Raw genomic sequence first — 17,007 nt, 5'->3', positions numbered from 1 at the left:
ATTCGATTAGTTCCACTTAGTTAAGTAGACTAAATAAGGTACGTCTTTTCCTACTTGACTCTCTAAATTAAGTTTTCCTAACGTAATATCATCTTGCCCCATCCTGATACTAGATTGGACAAGTCTCAATCAAGCCTAAATCTTTATCTAACCATTATAAGTTAAACATAAAAATAAGAAGTAATAAAAGTTGTAAATCAAACAAACATGCAAGTTTATTTAATAATAAAAATAATTTTTCTAGTGTCTCCCCCTAGATCATGACCTCAATAAGGTTTATCTAGGTTTGATCCCCAACTATTGCGTATTTTTAGGAATTTTTCCTCCAAATAGAGGGCGCAATCAAAGAATGCTAGGCTCTTGGGTTGGCTGCCACACACACTTCCCAATTTACCCTGGTGGTCGGTGAGAAAATTTTGTGGGACTAGGTCGGTCACCCTAATTAGAGATAGTCAATGAGGCTAACTGGATTTATCATCATTTTTTTTATAAGGTATATCTAGGTAATGAATTTAACCCTTGGGAATTCAATATTGATTTGGTCCAACTTAATTAATCAAGTTCGATTTAGGGACTCATGCTTGGACTTGTTTCCTAGTGGTTCGATTATCAATTGATAAATATGATTTGTAATGAGATTTAACCTTATATTTTAGTCCGGATCAATTGTATATGACCCTTTATTTTCTAAGAGTCATATCAAGTTTTTTTGGAACCTAAAGTGAATTGTTTCAATGAATCCTTAAGTTCTTTGACTTAAATTTTCAAGGTGGAAATTTCTTCCTCAAGTTGTTGGACTTGAGTTGAAGTTCCACTTTGAACTGATTTAGTCAAAGAACTTGGGTTAGTATTCTCCTTAAGAGTTATTACCTCCATTTGGAGTGACTTGATCCGAACATTGAACTTAGCTAATTTATGAGTCCAATAGGAAATCATGTTATATAACTTTTCAACTAAAGTAGGACTTACAGCAGTGTTAGAACCTTCCAAACCAAATACGGATCCTTGGCTTAACTCGAACTCAGTTTTGGATCCGGTCTCAGACTCGGTATCGATCACTTGTTCTAATGTAGGTAGTGTTGGATTTGCAAGATTGCAAATATAGTCCCACATTGAAAACACATGGGAAAGATCATGGCTTTATAAGAGAAAAGATATCTCTATTAGCATGAGACCTTTTGGGGAGAGCCCAAGAGCAAAACCATGAGGGCTTAGGCCAAAGTGGACAATATCATGTAATTGTGAAGATATTTAAATTCTTTTCGATCTTACAATTGGTATCAGAGCCCGGACTGCCAGAAGGTTTAGCCCGGACTGCCAGAAGGTTTAATCGCCGACTGTGCACAAGAGTTATGGTCTGATTAAACCATGTTGGTACAATATTAACCTCGAACAAAGAAAGTGGGGGCTCATATGTTCAGATCAAGAGGACCAGACACCATGCAGGAAGTCCTAGTAGATCGGGTGGACCGAGGGTAAAAAGACCTGGTGGGTCGAGGATAAGACGTGGGAAGCCTGTGGTCCTTTGTTTGAGGGGGGGATTGTTGGGGTTGCAAGGTTGCAAACATAGTCCCACATTGAAAACACATGGGAAAGATCATGGGTTTATAAGAGAAAAGATATCTCCATTGGCATGAGGTCTTTTGGGGAGAGCCCAAGAGTAAAACCATGAGGGATTAGTCCCAAAGTGGACAATATCATACAATTGTGGAGATATCTAAATTCTTGTCGATCTTACAGGTAGTGCAAGGAAGCTTGCTTCATTTTGTTCTTCTTCATCTAAGTCTTCTGACGAAGATTCATCCCACGTTGCTTGTAGTGTCTTCTTCCTTTTTTGCTTTTTGGTGTCTTTTATATTTGGGCACTCCGATTGAAATGGCCTTTCTGATTGCATCTGTGGCATGTTACTTCTAACTTGCTTTTGGGAGTCTGGCTTGGTCCTGACTGATTACCCTTTGATTGGATTACCTTCTTGATTTCGCGTTTGGTGAATCCTTTCTTCTTCTTGTAGAGTTTCCAAACTAGATTGACTAGTTTGGTGGTGATTTTGTCATCGTCTTCGAAGTCTAATTCGTATTCGAACTCAAGCTTATATCAGAATTGGTACTTTAATTCCCATCTTGGTTTTTCCTACAAGCAAAGTAATCCCTTTCTCGGCAGAGCGTGCATTAATTTGTTCATGCAATTCAAATTTGGAAAACAATTCATCTAACCTAATGGAAGAAAGATCCTTGAAAACTTTGTAAGCATCTGTCATAAATGCCCACAAAGTATTCCTTGGAAAAACATATAGCGTGTACCTTATAATGTCGTGATTTTATACTTTTTGTCTAATTGAATATCGACCATTGAGTAGGTCTTGAATTCGGGCGTGCAATTGATTTACTAATTTTCTTTCCTGTATTTTAATATTATACAATTTATTTACTATTAAATTACGCTTACTTTTTCGTTGGAGGTCTCTTTGTACAGCTCGATCAGTTTGCCCCAAAGGTCTTTGGCACTTTTGAAAGGTCTGACCTGGTTTAACTAGTAGCCTTTGCATCCACCTCAATTTTCTTCATCATGTGAGGGTCCCAGTTCTCGCATCCCATCGATACACCATTTCTGTCAAGAGGTAGCCCGAACCCAATTTGGATGATGATCAATATTTCCACATGATTTTTTTGGTGGAATTCCATCTGACACTTCCAATAGCCGAAGTCTTCACCAAAGAAGAGTGGCGGTCGGGCGGTATTGTAGCCTTTTTGATGGGTCATTAAAAAAAAACTCTTGCATACAAAAAAAAAATCACAGAATGTATCAACACTTGGTCTTAGATTAGTAGTGTGGGAGAAGAATAATACGAAAAAGAAATTAACTTAAGTGATGTTATATCAACTTCCAGAAATGAAAAACAAAACATAAGCAAGAAAAAGGATTTATCAGAAGGGGTGATTACACCGATTTTGATTGACAATGAAGAAAATGTTTAAACGGTGGTTGCACCAATTTAGAGTGTCACCGCTCTGATACCAATTATAGTATCAAAAGAAAGTGCTAAAGGGGGAAGGTGAATAATGCTCATCACTATCACTTTTTCATAGTTTTTGAAAACTTCGAGAGTATGCAGCAGAAAAGAATAAACAAAAACAATACTAACACTGTTTCTTTTTTACTTAGATCATAGTTCGTGCTACTAGTCTAAGGTTCGCGATCATTGATTGTTTTTTATGGACAATTCACTATAAGTTCATCAAGTACAAGGATTTAAATATGAAATACAATTGACTTAACAAATAAAAAATACTGCCAACTTCAAGAGATCTGAAGTAGAGAGTAGTTGTCAATGAGGCACTTCGAAATCGTAGTAGAGTTTCAGAGCAACTCGAGAGTCGTTCAGTGTAGAAGAATGATGTTTAGAGCTACTGGTCAAAGGCTCTTTTATAGGTCATTCCAGGCGTCTAGATCCCTTCTAGGCGCCTCCATCGAGGTATATCTTATCCACCTTCGTCATCAATTTATCCACTTCCAGACGCCTAGACCACTCTCGAGCTTTGAACCACTGGCATGACAACACCTTGTCGAATCTTTATTAGGGTTGAATCTACCTATCCTAGGCACCTGAATTCCTTCCAAGTGCCTGGATACCGATGTGTGATGACCAGGTGCCTGGATGCTGATGTATGACGACAAGTTAAAGGCTGACACCTTATCATACTAGTTAGAGGCTGATCATGGCGCCTAGATCCCTTCTAGATGCCTGGATCAGGTTAGGGTGCTTAGATCCATTCTAGGTGTATGGATTAACATTTCCAAGTTTTTTGATTTCTGTATCACAGAATTAGCACAGAAAACACAATAATAATATGAAATAAAATAGTTTGACAGTATTTTGACTATTTGATCTTGACTTTTGGATTTCGCTAAAACCTTAGGTCAAACTGATGCGTTCTCTCAATGGAGAGCATGTCCTCACCTATTTCTCTCAGAAGAGTTTACCTTTTGCCAAACATTCAGTTCTCTTGACCTATTTGGACTTTTGTTCAGTATTCAATCTTGACATTTGAAACTTTCCGCTAGACGTCAAGTCCTCGACCCGCTTAGACTCTTGCCTTGTGTCTGTGACCCAAGAGCTTCCTGCCTAGTGTCCTCAACCCCTAGGACTTTTGCCCGACGTTCTCGATCTGCCAAGACTTTTTTCAGTCCACTTGACCCAGACTTCTTTGCCCAATCCACTTGACTAGGACTTCTTTATCTAGTCTCAACTAGGACTTTCTTATATACTTAGTTAACCTTGTTACATCATAATAAGGGTGCGTTTGGTTGGGGATTTTTCTGGATAACCTTGGTTATCCATCCAAGATTATCAACAAAAACCCTGTTTGGTTTAGGTAATCGATGATTCGCGAGTAATACTCTATGCCCGACACATCAACAAAAGGGACATACAACCAGGAATCAGAAAATTGAGATTTTTCTTGATTTCGGGGTTAACAAATTTTTTTTGCCCAAAATACCCTCGGATAAGAGAAAAATGTGACAAAAAAAGAAAAACGAAAAGAAAAAAGTAAAATAATAAAATATTTTTAAAAAAACGTAAAAAAATAAAAACCCCATAAAATTAATAAAAAAATAAAAATTGGGAAAAAAACTTTTAAAAAAAATAAAAAAAACATTAAAAATAGGAAAAAAAAATGAGGAATAAAAAATAGAAAAAACGTAAAAAAAAATTAAAAAAGTAAAAAATAATAAAAAACATTTAAAAATAAAAAATGTAAAAAAAAAAACATAAAAACATAAAAAATGTAAAAAAGTAAAAAAAAACTTAAAAACTTAAAAAAATAAAAAATAAAAAAGTAAAAAAAATAAAAAAAATAAAAAATGGAAAAAATAAAAAACATAAAAAAAATAAAATTAAATATATATATATAAAAACTAAAGAAAAATGTGAAAAAGAAAAAGTAAAAAAATGTAGAGTTTAAATAATAATAATAATAATAATAATATTATTATTATTATTATTATTATGTACAATTGATTTTGTAATTGTGGGTAATATAGTAAAATATTAAACTAAGTTATTCATTAAAACCTTCAAACAAACAAGTTTTTATTGCATTACCTACATTGAACCAAACAACATTTGGTTATGTTTTATTCCCCATAACGTTGGTTATGTGATTACTTAATAATCACATTACTAAGATTATACATGATAACTTGAATCAAACGCACCCTAACTCTTAACTTTGAACTTTTGTCAATATCAAAATATAGGTTTGATTAGTTAGTATTTTCAGTACCAACAAAAATTCTTTCCATCAAGGTATTGATTTCAATAGATTTTGAGATCAATTTTTAACATATGTAAAATATCTCGTTGGGTACCCAAACCTCCTCATATAAAGGGTCGTTGTATTATGATAAAATACCATCCATGATTTACTTGCATGTATCATTTTAGGTGAACGATATCGCCCCTCTTGCTCCAATATTATTGTAGATTACTCACATGAAGCGACAATAATTATAAAACTTTCCTATACCAATTAAATTTTTTTTTAATAATTCAAATATTTAATTTTTCAAATCGATTAATTATAAAAATCACTATTAAAATAAATCGTCAAACGTTGATGAAGATCCATCTCACCAATATTCTTAAAATTCTTAAAATTGTCATGTTATGCGTCAGTCAAAATTCGACCTTTCTCGACTAACCCGGCAGGCAATCAACTTTCTTAAAAATGCATATCTTTCTATATATATATTTTAAAAAAAATAAAAAGTAAATTTATTCCCACCGTCACACGCGTTGTTGGCCACCAACGGTCCGCATATTAGCGCAACGCGAAGCAAACCATCATTAAGCCAGCCGACTAACCCGCATAGTTTCTCAATGCGACTCATCGTGCCCTGGCCATGATATGATGCAGTAGAAAAGCGTGAGTTATCACTTATATATCCGCATTTCGATTCCAATTACGATACATTATATAGATTTTTTTCCTAATTAGACGTACAATCATATATACTGAGCTTATGAATCATAAATTATGAGCCGATGAAAAATGATCTCAGCTCGTTCAATATTTTTTTATATCATTGGGACTAATCATTCCAGGCGCATCCTAAATGACCGAAACACCCTCGTTTCCCTTATCCAATATACGGTAGCCGTAACTTCACCCATTATATTATTGGGTTTGGTAGTTAACCACTAAGGTCAATGGGTAATTCGGTATAACTGTCTGTCCACTTTGGTAAATTAGTCCTGGAATACGTAAATTTAGATTTTATTTTAATTCATTGCGTGGGGACCACACCTCTCCTCTGTTTTCCCCCTCTTCTTTCCTCCTCTAAATTTTTCATTGATTTCCCCTTCCCCTCTCCTCCCCTCCCCTCCAAATCTCTCTCCTGGTTTTTCCAATCGAAGCAAGCGTCTGCGAGATCGCCTTAAGCTGCAGGAATCAACCTCCGAAATCGTTTCTTGATGCTCTCCCTTGTTGATGGTTTGTGATTCTGGGCATCCTCCGTGTTTTTCTTCTCTAGCTTGTTTCGGATTCTGAGTCGACAGGTCAGTGTTTTGATCGTTTTTCTGGAGGTTGGTGTTTTTTTTTCAGTGATAGAAGGCAATGCCTTTTCTCTCCTTTCTGATTCTCCCCTGTTGGAAAGATCATTTCTGCCCCCTTTTTTAATAAAGCTAGTTTGCTGGGTCCGGCTCTATTTGCTTCCTGTTTAGCCCAACGACTCCACTAATTGGTTTTATTTTTTGGTCTCTGTTTTTGTTGATCTTAATCCGTAACTTGATGATTGCTTCTTATCGTATAAATTCTTATAAATACAAGAATATTTTCAAGTATGTTTTCCAGTTTATCTACTTTTTGTTATTTTTCTTGATTAATGATTTTCAACAAATTTGCTGCTTTTTCTTCCTGTTCATCGGAATTGACTTTTTCTGATTGTTTGAAAATTACGTAATACTTTGTTGGATTCGGTGTACTAGCCTCGCACTAAAGGGGAATGGATTACGGTCGACAAGATAGTGATGAATTTGTTTCTATCGTCAATCCTAACATGGAAAGTTTCTTACCATTGGATTGGAAAAAATAAAACCAGGGATGATGGCTATTTTTTTTTTTCTTCATCTTTCCTTGTACCTTTCTTTTCTTGACATTTCTATGATCGATTCTACCACTGTACAATTTAGCATAGTTGAATTAATGTTTTTTTTAGCGTATTCACTGTGTTGGATTCATAATCTCATTTTGTTTACATTTGCAGGTCAATTGCCCCAGTTTGTTAAAGCTGGGAGAATATTTTATAATAAATGGAACTAATTTGTTTCTGGGAATTTATTTGCGTGAACATTTACTTGGTTGTAGTGCTGGGAGAGCTGTTGCACACTGGTCTTGTTTGACACAAATGTTAATTTCTGATTTCTTCTCATCGTGATTGCTTTAAGTATGCCAGGCATGTTCTGGGTGATGCATAGTCACTCATCTGATGGCAATGAGTATTCTTTTGGTTGCATAGGCAAGTTTATGCTTGTTGATACATGCCTATATGCTGTTCAAATTCTCTACAAAGATGTTAAAGAGCTTCTTGTTCTAAGTCCTCTAGAAGTACAGTGATTTATTCTTGTTTGCTGCTCAAATAGAAACATGGAGAAGTAAGTAAATCATAGTTGTATTTCTTGAACCTAATTGTTATCTTGGTAGGGCTCATATTGCCACTTGTTCCGTTTGCTTATAGGTATAAGTTCATAAATGAGATTGGAGATGGAACCTGTGGAAATGTCTATAAGGCACTCAACATTGAAAACAATGAAATAGTGAGTGTTGAACTGAAGTTTTGATTGATCTCTTCAAACTACTTACATGGACATAATGCTGGTACTTGCTAGGTTAGGTAATTTATTTAAAGCTTGAAATATTGTGTGGTAATTTCAAAAACATATGCATAAACATGATACAGTTTTAATGGTACCACCTTTTGTTCTCAAACTCGTGTATTTTTCATTGGTGTAAATTGTTATGAGGAAATACGGACTTTTGATATGAGAACACACATATAAGAAAGCCAAGAAGATCTGCTGTGATGAATTGACAGCCATCATATTGATTAGAAGAAGAAAAATTCTTGACTTCTCAGCGATTTTAGGTTATCTACATAGATCTTATGGATATATTGACTTTTATGTTAGTCAGCAACAATAGTTTAATCAAACTTTTGTCATTTCAGTATATTTAATTCTTCTTTATTTTGTAGCAGGCCTTCACCTATATCCTTAGATATTAGGTCTTTATTTATCTTTAAACAGTTCTTCACCTATAACTTATGTATTCAACAAGGTATGCTAATATATCTAAAATGTTTATAGTATGACTCAATGTTCTAAATGGTAGCTAAGGCGACCACCTAGGCCGGAGGCGGGCATCAACCGCACCGCCTTTGCCTAAGGCAATGCTTTAGGCGGTAACTCACCTCCATCCGCCGCCGCCACTTTTGGAACTGCCACCGCCATTTCTCCACTACGACCCGTCCGAAAGCATCACCCAAGCTCGTGACGGGTCCACCTGAGCCTGGCGACGGGTCCGGAAGCGTCGTTCGAGCCTGGCGACAGCCCGGAGGAGTTGCCCAGGCCCGACAATTGTCCCGGATGCATTGCCCAGGCCCGGTGATGCATCCGGACACGTCGCGCGGTGTCGGCGACATGTTAGAACTTGTCGCCCGATCGAAACAGGGTACGCAGGTAAGTTGTAAGTTAGGGTTTAATTAAATAGCTTTAAGTTAATAATTTTAATCCACTGCTATCTATGATTGAGATAATTTAAATAGACTTAATTAAAGCCTAATAAAATCATCTCATTAATTATATATATATATATATATATATATATATATATATATATATATATTAAAAATATAATTTTTATTTTTAAATATTTAGAGTTAATTTTTAATTAATATATTTTATTAAATATTATAATATTATGTATAAAAAATAGTAAAAAAAATTCAACCGCCTAGGCAGTCGAGACCGCCTTACTACTACCTACCACCATTTACAACATTGGTATGACTATTTTAAGTGGTGCCTTTGGCATCTATTTCGATGCTGACCTACAAACAGGAGAACCCCTTTAATCAACTAGGCAGACACTCCAAGCTCAGCCACCACTGAAATTTCCTCTCCTTTGTATTCCAGTATGTCCACCATAGCATCTAAGATTTATACCTTCATCCCTGTTTTGTAGTTTGGAGATTCAGTGTAGAATTCTAGGTCTCTGGGAAATTTCATCTTGTCCATTTTATGAATTAAATGATTAAACTATGTTTTTGTTTTCTAATAAACTTTCAATCTACTTTAGGAGCTATTAAAATTTATGTGGTAATCAAAGCTATGAACTAATATCAGGTTGCTATCAAGAAGATGAAAAGAAAGTTCTACTTCTGGGAGGAATGCATGAATCTATGTGAAGCTAAGGTATGGATCTTGTTTAATTTTATGACTTCATCAGGGTGTTTTTATCAAGTTCTCTAATCTACTCAGGCAGTCATGACAAAAAAAGGTATTATGCTTTTGACAGTCTCTTCGGAAGTTGAACCACACCAACATTGTCAAATTGAAGGAGATTGTTAGAGAAAATCATGAGCTTTTCTTCATTTTTGAGCACATGGTGAATAGTCTACCTTTCATCTGACGCAGGGATAATATCTGTTTTTTCCCTGAACAGTTGGGTCTTGCAAGCATTATTGATTTAAGAGGGTAAAAAAAACACTTTTACACTGGAAAGTGGAAACTAATATACTGTTATACTCTGAGGTCCAAATAGCACAGGTTGCTTTCAACCACTTTGTCTGATTTTCAAAGAAGGAGACCACTGTTTTTTTGTTGTAATGGTTAGAAAATTTGGTCATCTCAAGGCTGATTTATGAGTTACATTTCCACTTCCAATCTAATATTTCTTTCCACTATAATAGGTCTTCAGCTTCTATTTGACATATTTATATGTCCGTCTTCATCTCCTTTGACTATCTTCTGCATGCTTACTGATAGTGTTTCTTTTCCTGTACCTTACAAGATGGAAATTATATTGCATTGAACTTATAATTTTTTAATTTTTTTTTTGCATCATTCTCTACATATTTTATGGGTTAAAGTTTAGTCATTAGGGATTTATTTAACTGATTTTGGCTGTGTGCTCACATATAAAATGAGCAATACAATAAATTGTCATTGTTGAAGTTTCCATACCATTCTTCTACTAAATGTTTTTCATCTATTACATAGTAGATGACATTTATCATACTTTTGTTAGCTATCTGGATATGAATTCTGTAGTCCTGTTTATGTAATTTTAATTAAGTTTTTCTAACTGAAAATCTCATTGCTTTTAGCTGAAAATTTTCAGGAGTATAATTTATATCAGGTGATGAGAGAGAGGCAAAATCCTTTCACTGAGGGAGAGATACGGAACCTCATGTCTCAAGTACTACAGGGACTTGCATACATGCACAAGAACGGATACTTCCATCGAGATCTGAAACCTGGTATCAATCAAGCTTTTTTAGTTAAAAATATACTTTTTAAAATAATAAGACTTACAAAATTACTTGTTAATCTCAGAAAACCTTTTGGTTACTCATGATGTAATTAAAATAGCTGATTTTGGACTGGCAAGGGAAGTAACCTCAGAGCCTCCCTATACTGATTATGTTTCTACAAGATGGTAACAGATGCATTTCAATTTATGTAATTGATTTTGTGCCATAACATGTTATCTGTTACTAAGTAGATAAATTGCTGTATGGCTTTTGTTTTATTTGACTGATGGTTGATCATTTATGTCAAGGTACCGTGCCCCAGAGGTCTTATTGAAGTCTTCATTCTACACCCCTGCAATTGGTAGCTAAATACTAATACTGGATATTTTATTATTAATTGTTTTTTCTTGAATTTAAATACTATCATTTTTAGGCTCCTGAAGATTGTTGATTTTTTTTCTCAAAGTAATTTTGTTCATCTCAATATTGGAACAGATATGTGGGCTGTTGGCGCAATTCTAGCAGAGCTTTTTATGCTATCTCCTCTTTTCCCTGGTGAAAGGTGAAAAAATATGTTACCTTTAACTAAAAAGAAAGCAAGTTCTAAGTTTGGAGTCTATCTTTGAGCCTCTATGAAATTGCTATTGACATACTGAATGGGGAGTGTTCGTCTATTGTATTATTGATATAGTCTATTACTTCATATATGCATATATCCTTGGTTCATCCTTTGAATAATAATTTATATCTTGGATTTATTGTGGCAGTTGCGTCCATCATTTCATGAATTCCAATGCATAATAATCTACTCTTTTATACCAGAGCACTGTGCTTAACTGTGATATTTTTCTTCAAGACTATAACTTTCTGACGGCAGAATGTATTTGTACTACAATTAACTATATTGATTTTGCCAAATTATTTCATGTAGAGCCTCTGTCCTTTTAATCATTTGTCACATTTTTCTTAGTGAGATAGATCAAATATACAGAATATGCACCATTCTTGGAACTCCAGATAGCAGTATTTGGCCAGATGGGATTCTTCTCCCACATTCTACATATTTTAATATCTTTCAGGTAGAAACAGACTTATAATTAAAGTTTACTTCTCATTTTGTCTCCATCATAACTTGAATTTCTACTTCATGTAAAAGTTTCCACCTGCTGATATCTGGGATATTATTCCAAATGCCAGCTTGGAGGCAATTGACTTGATCCTGGTAGGTTCATATGAATTTTATATTCACTTGCATTTACCTTGCTCTAAAGCAACCTCTGAATGATGCATATGGTTATGCTTCCTCCAATTCAGCAATTATGCTCCTGGGACCCGCAAAGAAGGCCAACTGCTGAGCAATCCTTGCAACATCCCTTTTTTCATGTATTTTCCTCATACTAAATTTTTTCCTCGAACTCTATCTGAGAGCTTATTTTTGTACACCTTTCAGGTAGGCACATGGGTTCCATGTCCTCTCCAAGATCCATATCAACCAAAGATAAAACAAGTTGGTGAGGCTTGTGACTAAGAGTTAGTCTCTTATGCTATTGATGAATTCAATTGGTTCTCTGATTATTATAGGACAATTACCAAAGCTTGAACTAAAGTTGTGGGATTTTGGCACCGAATCAGATGATTGTTTCCTTGGTTTAACATTGGCAGTCCAACCTAGTATTCCTGAGAGAGGTAATATAAGTTAATCCTTGTAGGTATTTTTGTAAATTTGATGATGTTTCTTTGAACTTTGATTGTCTTGCAAAGATGAAGGTTTACCACTAGCTAAATTCATGGCTTGGCTCTGAAATCTGGAACTAGACTGTCTAATATTTATTCAAAACTAAAAAAAAAATGAACTGAATCAAAAAATATGATTCTTTGGTTGGTCTAAGCATAACAATATTTGTATTCAGTCTCTTGTTTAACTGTGAACTAAACCAAGTATATGTCAAAAATGCACAATTTAACAATTTAAGTCAGCATATACCTTTTATAGGGATGACAATGGGATGGGTATCCTTTGGTACCCATCACTACTCAACCTATTTTATTGCAATGCCCATTGAGTGTATCTGAGATGAGATTAGGGTAAGTAGAATATATCGATGACAGGCATACAAAGGGTCTGGGTTTGGCTTGGGTTGTGGATAATGAATAAATTTCATTATTTTTTCAAGTACATATAGATATTACAATCCCTAATTTTTAATTTTTTTTTTCTTGTATTCCATATGAAAATCGGTTTAAGTTTTGATGGGTATCTGATAGTCCCATGGGTACCCTAGCTATTTAATTGGCTACTTGAAGGGTGTGGATAAAGGTACCCAGGAAGGGTATAGGATGGTATGAGTATTGAGTTTCTTAATGTATATGATAGATATAGGCAGTGAAAATTTAATGATATCCTACCCGTTGGCATCCCTGTTCTTTTAAAACATTTTTTGTTCAAAAAAATTGCATTTTGAAAATAAGATTTAAAAAAATGATCAAGCTTGGATGCTAATTCAGTTCAACTCAAAATAAATTTTGGTAGGTTTTACTTCAATTTACATTCTAATTTTGTTTGGTTTAAATTCTGCAAAATCAATATAAATATGTTTGTTTGATTTGGTGGAATCTAGCTGGAATGGATGATGGTAGATAAATACTGTTAACTTGACATTCTTCAGTTTGGTAAGATATTTTTCTATTGCTTCTCTAGTATGACACTAGTGGTCCTTGAAAGATGGTGGAATTATTATTAATAATAATATTATTATTTTATTATTTCTATTTTTGTTATTTGGCACCCCTCTGCATATATTTATGCAACTTAAATTGTTGAAATATCTGCTTTTTTATTTGTTTATCTCTTTGGAGTCCTTGTGCATCAGTTCTAACTAGTTTTTTTGTTTGGGTATGCAGATGCTGGGAAACATGTCATACAGCAACCAAGAGAGGTAAGTTATTAATTTTCTATATAGTTGGCAGAAATATGGTAATGATTGAAAGAAATAATGAAACGAGGCATTCAAAAACAAACTTGCATCACCATTTAGTGCTGATATGTTTTCTTCTGATGCGGCACTTATTGCTTCATTGCTGTTTTTTTTTTTTTGTTCTGCAGGACTTCTTGTTTTACAATGGGTGCCAGGACCATTCTAACCGATCATGTAACTCTATCTTGGATTTGTACTTATTTTTTCAATAGCTGGTAGTTTTTCTTTTAATTGAAAGATGGAGAATGGAGAATGGTTTCAAATCTTGTTCCTACCATTTTTTTCAGCATACCAATCAATATTTTTTGGAACTTTAAAATCCCACTTGAGTTGCTAGCTTAAACAACATTATTTGTTATATATTCCTAATAATATCTATCCTAAGTTCTATCTTTTGTCACATTTTCATCTTCGTATTTCATCAATTCTCACCTCTTACTGTCGTTCTTAATTTCTATCTGATATAATGGTTTGGTAAAACTTTTTTGAAATGGCTATATGTTTTCTTGTTAGAGGAAATTGAACTCGAGTAAATTTTCTCGAGTTCATATAGCACAATTTATTTTTTATTTTTATTTTTTGCAAGCAATCATCCAGACCTCAAAAACTCATGCTTGTCTTTTGTCTTGTTTATAATTAAAATTGGCTTAAAGATATGTGTCCATGTCTTGTAGATGCTATTTCTTTTTCTTTTTTTTTTTGTTAAGGGTCTTTACTTGTCAGTTAATGGAGTTTTTGCTCTTGAACTTACACTAGAAATGCTGAAAGTCCCACTCCCTTGTGCTAGCTCAGGACGATTTTCACTCATTTTTGTTTGATTCTTGATTACTTCAGTGTTTTGGCCCCTGCTGTCAAGTGACCAAAACATCAATGATCTAACAGACATATCTTTGCTACCATCATCATACATACTGAGCAGGTAACAGCCTTGTTATACACAGTTTTGAATTTTGAATAAGAACACAATGTGTCTAATTCTAGTCTTGATCTTTTTTCTCCTTAGCCAAGCCCCTCAATCTACTATTAGCGTTGGAGAGTCATCTGGGTTCACATTCCCTTCTGTGCAGCCAACTCTACTGGACAATGGTGCATTTCGACCAATGATGTCACTCTCTGCGCCAATCCCAAATGTTCACTCATTCAAGTAACTCCATTTTGAAATTTTATAGACTTTGTTCATCCTTACAATTACACGAGATTGACGTTGGAGACAGTCAACTAAGCTGCTGAATAGATCTTGAAAGTGTCAATTCTAGTTTTTGTTTATTATAGAGTGCTTTACAAAATAAGGGATACCCTTGTACATATCAGTGAATGTAATGGAACATTGTCAATTTGATTACTGATGAGATTCATGGATTGAACCTTTAGAATCTTCCCCTTGGTTGTTGTACCTTTTTTTTTATCACAATCAAAGGAGGCATTTAAAGTTACTTAATTTTCACCAAAATTTCAAAATTCGAACTTGTTTTTTATTATACCCTTCTCGTCTTTCAGCTTTAAGTTAAATAAAAAAATATTTTTTAAAAAAAATTAAATCAAATCAAATTTTAATTATTTTATTAAGAAGTTTCATATAAAAGTCATTAATGATCTTAAAAAGTTTATTTTATTTTTAAAATTTGTGATCATCTCTTCAATTTATTCATATTTTTAAAAAAAATTTAAAATATAATATAAGGTGAATAAAAAATTATAAAATTAAAGAAACATTAAAAAAATAAAAATTATTTTTATTATTTTATCTTTTTAAATAGCTGCTTACAAAAGAAAAACAATAAAATAATTTTTTTTAAAAAAAAGTGAAATAAAAAATTAAATAATTAAAACTAAATAAATTATTTTGGTGTTAATGTTTTGATTAATCATACCATCTTAGAATTGATTTTGTCACAACATCACTACCTTGACGCACGGATTTGAATCAACAGAATTGGCATGAACTCATAAATTTTTGTAGGGGTCTCAAAACCCGAATTTGACATCATAAAAACCTTCCCTACATTACCCTTTTCTAATACATATCAAATTTTCAAAAATCCAAATCCTTTAGATCAATCAATAAGTTTCGATTAAAATCTATTAATGGACCTAGCAAACTCTAATTGGACCTAATCTAAGCTCAATAGGTTTCTGCAAAGCCTTGGAGTCCAAATGTGCCATGAGTTATCAGCTTGAAAGCATTTCCAATAGTACTCAAAGGATTTTTAAAGTTTTAGACTTTGAGATAACGAACACAGGCTCATACTAAGAACTAGAATTCCATCCATAAATATCTTTCCTATGCTACCCTCTTCCAGTATAGGTCCATATTCCAGAAATTTAAATCCTTTATATACATCAATAGGTTTCAACGAAAACTTATTGATGGACCTAGTTGTAGGAGATCGGTGGCCGGTTAGAAGGGGGGTTGATAGACGATGCTCCCAAATCGATTACTTCCTACGTATTCGTTAGTGTGCAAGCGGAAATACAATAACAAATACAAATACGAATACAAACATAAACAAGAAAGAAATGCAAACCAATACACGTCAATGTAACGTGGTTCGGAGATAACTTGCTCCTACTCCACGGTTGTCCGTAAGGTGAACGATCTCTCAATTCGTCGGTGGATTAGCCCCCAACAAACTCCGGCTATCTCAAGTCATTCCTCGTGGGTGGAGAAACTTCACCACAAACTCACTAAGACCTCTTGGATTACACAAGCACTTGAGAACTCTTGTGACTACTAATTAGGCTTTAACCAAGTCTAATTTCGTCACCTTGGTCGGTCATCCCAAGCTCCTTCTTATAGAGCTTGGAAGAAAATAGCCCTGTTGTTTTACCGTTACCAGTCGACTGGTCCTTGCACCAGTCGACTGATGCTAGCCCAATGGCTCTCTCAACGGCTCTCCACCAATCGACTGCTATAGTGCACCAGTCGACTGCTACAGTACACCAGTCGACTGCTACGGTAACTACTACAGTGGTGTTGTCTGTTACAGTACCCCGTTGACTACTACAATGCCCATCGGGACTTTTTCCCGAGTCCAATCTCTTATGCACTCGTATCCTCACGACTCACTTGACTCTTCTTTACAGCCTTGACCTCTTGTCTTCAAGCCTACTTCCTTTGGCTCTCGTCCCTCGGATGCATCCAAGCCCGCGGCTCGTCCCCAATGTCATCCTTCGTGTATGCCTCGAAGTCGCTTCCCTCGGCCCTTGTCCTTGCTGTCTTGCCCATGGTCCCTCGGATGCTCCATCCTTCACCGGACCCGAAGCCATCAAGCTGAATCATATGTGTATCCTGTAAGCTTGCACATTCACATACACATATCAAATAGCAAGGGTAAACCTAACTTAAATCCTTTGCCCAAACACTAAAACACATGGTCACATGGACCATTAGGATTGCTCCAACACTAGTAAGGTATGATTAGATCCATTCTAAATCCGATAGATTCTGTGGTGCCCCAGAGTCCAAATGTGCCCTAAGCTATCAACTTAAAGGCATTTT

At 34.7% G+C, this 17,007-nt stretch overlaps 2 protein-coding genes across 9 annotated transcripts in view; both read left to right on the top strand.

The window, feature by feature from the left end:
* The window catches only part of LOC122042832 (phospholipase SGR2-like), a 90,973-nt gene extending 83,575 nt beyond the window's left edge, over positions 1 to 7,398 (top strand). For all 3 annotated transcript variants that reach the window (XR_006129366.1, XR_006129365.1, XR_006129367.1), the window contains exon 25: positions 7,267 to 7,398. The gene's annotated coding sequence lies outside the window, so the exon portion shown is untranslated. The remainder of the gene's footprint in view (positions 1 to 7,266) is intronic.
* Positions 7,399 to 7,518: 120 nt separating this feature from the next.
* LOC122042833 (cyclin-dependent kinase F-3-like) lies at positions 7,519 to 14,883 on the top strand. 6 transcript variants are annotated; one of them, XM_042603158.1, is made up of 17 exons: positions 7,519 to 7,654; positions 7,738 to 7,816; positions 9,404 to 9,472; positions 9,576 to 9,665; positions 10,401 to 10,539; positions 10,616 to 10,718; positions 10,842 to 10,894; positions 11,029 to 11,095; positions 11,504 to 11,612; positions 11,690 to 11,755; positions 11,848 to 11,916; positions 11,984 to 12,044; positions 12,115 to 12,219; positions 13,435 to 13,469; positions 13,637 to 13,682; positions 14,343 to 14,427; positions 14,512 to 14,883. In XM_042603158.1, the coding sequence occupies exons 1-17, from the start codon at positions 7,647 to 7,649 to the stop codon at positions 14,654 to 14,656; spliced, it is 1,329 nt and encodes a 442-aa protein (XP_042459092.1). In that variant the 5' UTR covers positions 7,519 to 7,646; the 3' UTR covers positions 14,657 to 14,883. The 6 variants fall into 6 exon arrangements, with proteins under 6 accessions (XP_042459092.1, XP_042459094.1, XP_042459096.1 ...); XM_042603160.1 differs by lacking the exon at positions 7,519 to 7,654 and having other exon boundaries at positions 7,758 to 7,893; XM_042603161.1 differs by lacking the exon at positions 7,519 to 7,654 and having other exon boundaries at positions 7,761 to 7,888.
* Positions 14,884 to 17,007: the final 2,124 nt, after the last annotated feature.

The sequence above is a fragment of the Zingiber officinale genome, chromosome 2A (genome assembly GCF_018446385.1).
Source record: "Zingiber officinale cultivar Zhangliang chromosome 2A, Zo_v1.1, whole genome shotgun sequence".
Lineage (NCBI taxonomy): Eukaryota > Viridiplantae > Streptophyta > Magnoliopsida > Zingiberales > Zingiberaceae > Zingiber > Zingiber officinale.
The sequence above is the reverse complement of the archived record's forward strand: the minus strand, read 5'-3'. Positions and strand labels throughout refer to the sequence as shown.

Coding starts and splice junctions, on each gene's coding strand:
- LOC122042833 (XM_042603157.1), top strand. CDS start 8,645: ATGCATTGCCCAGGCCCGGTGATGCATCCGGACACGTCGCGCGGTGTC. Junction 9,666..10,400: donor TCTTCATTTTTGAGCACATG/GTGAATAGTCTA, acceptor GAAAATTTTCAG/GAGTATAATTTATATCAGGT. Junction 11,096..11,503: donor CCTCTTTTCCCTGGTGAAAG/GTGAAAAAATAT, acceptor CATTTTTCTTAG/TGAGATAGATCAAATATACA.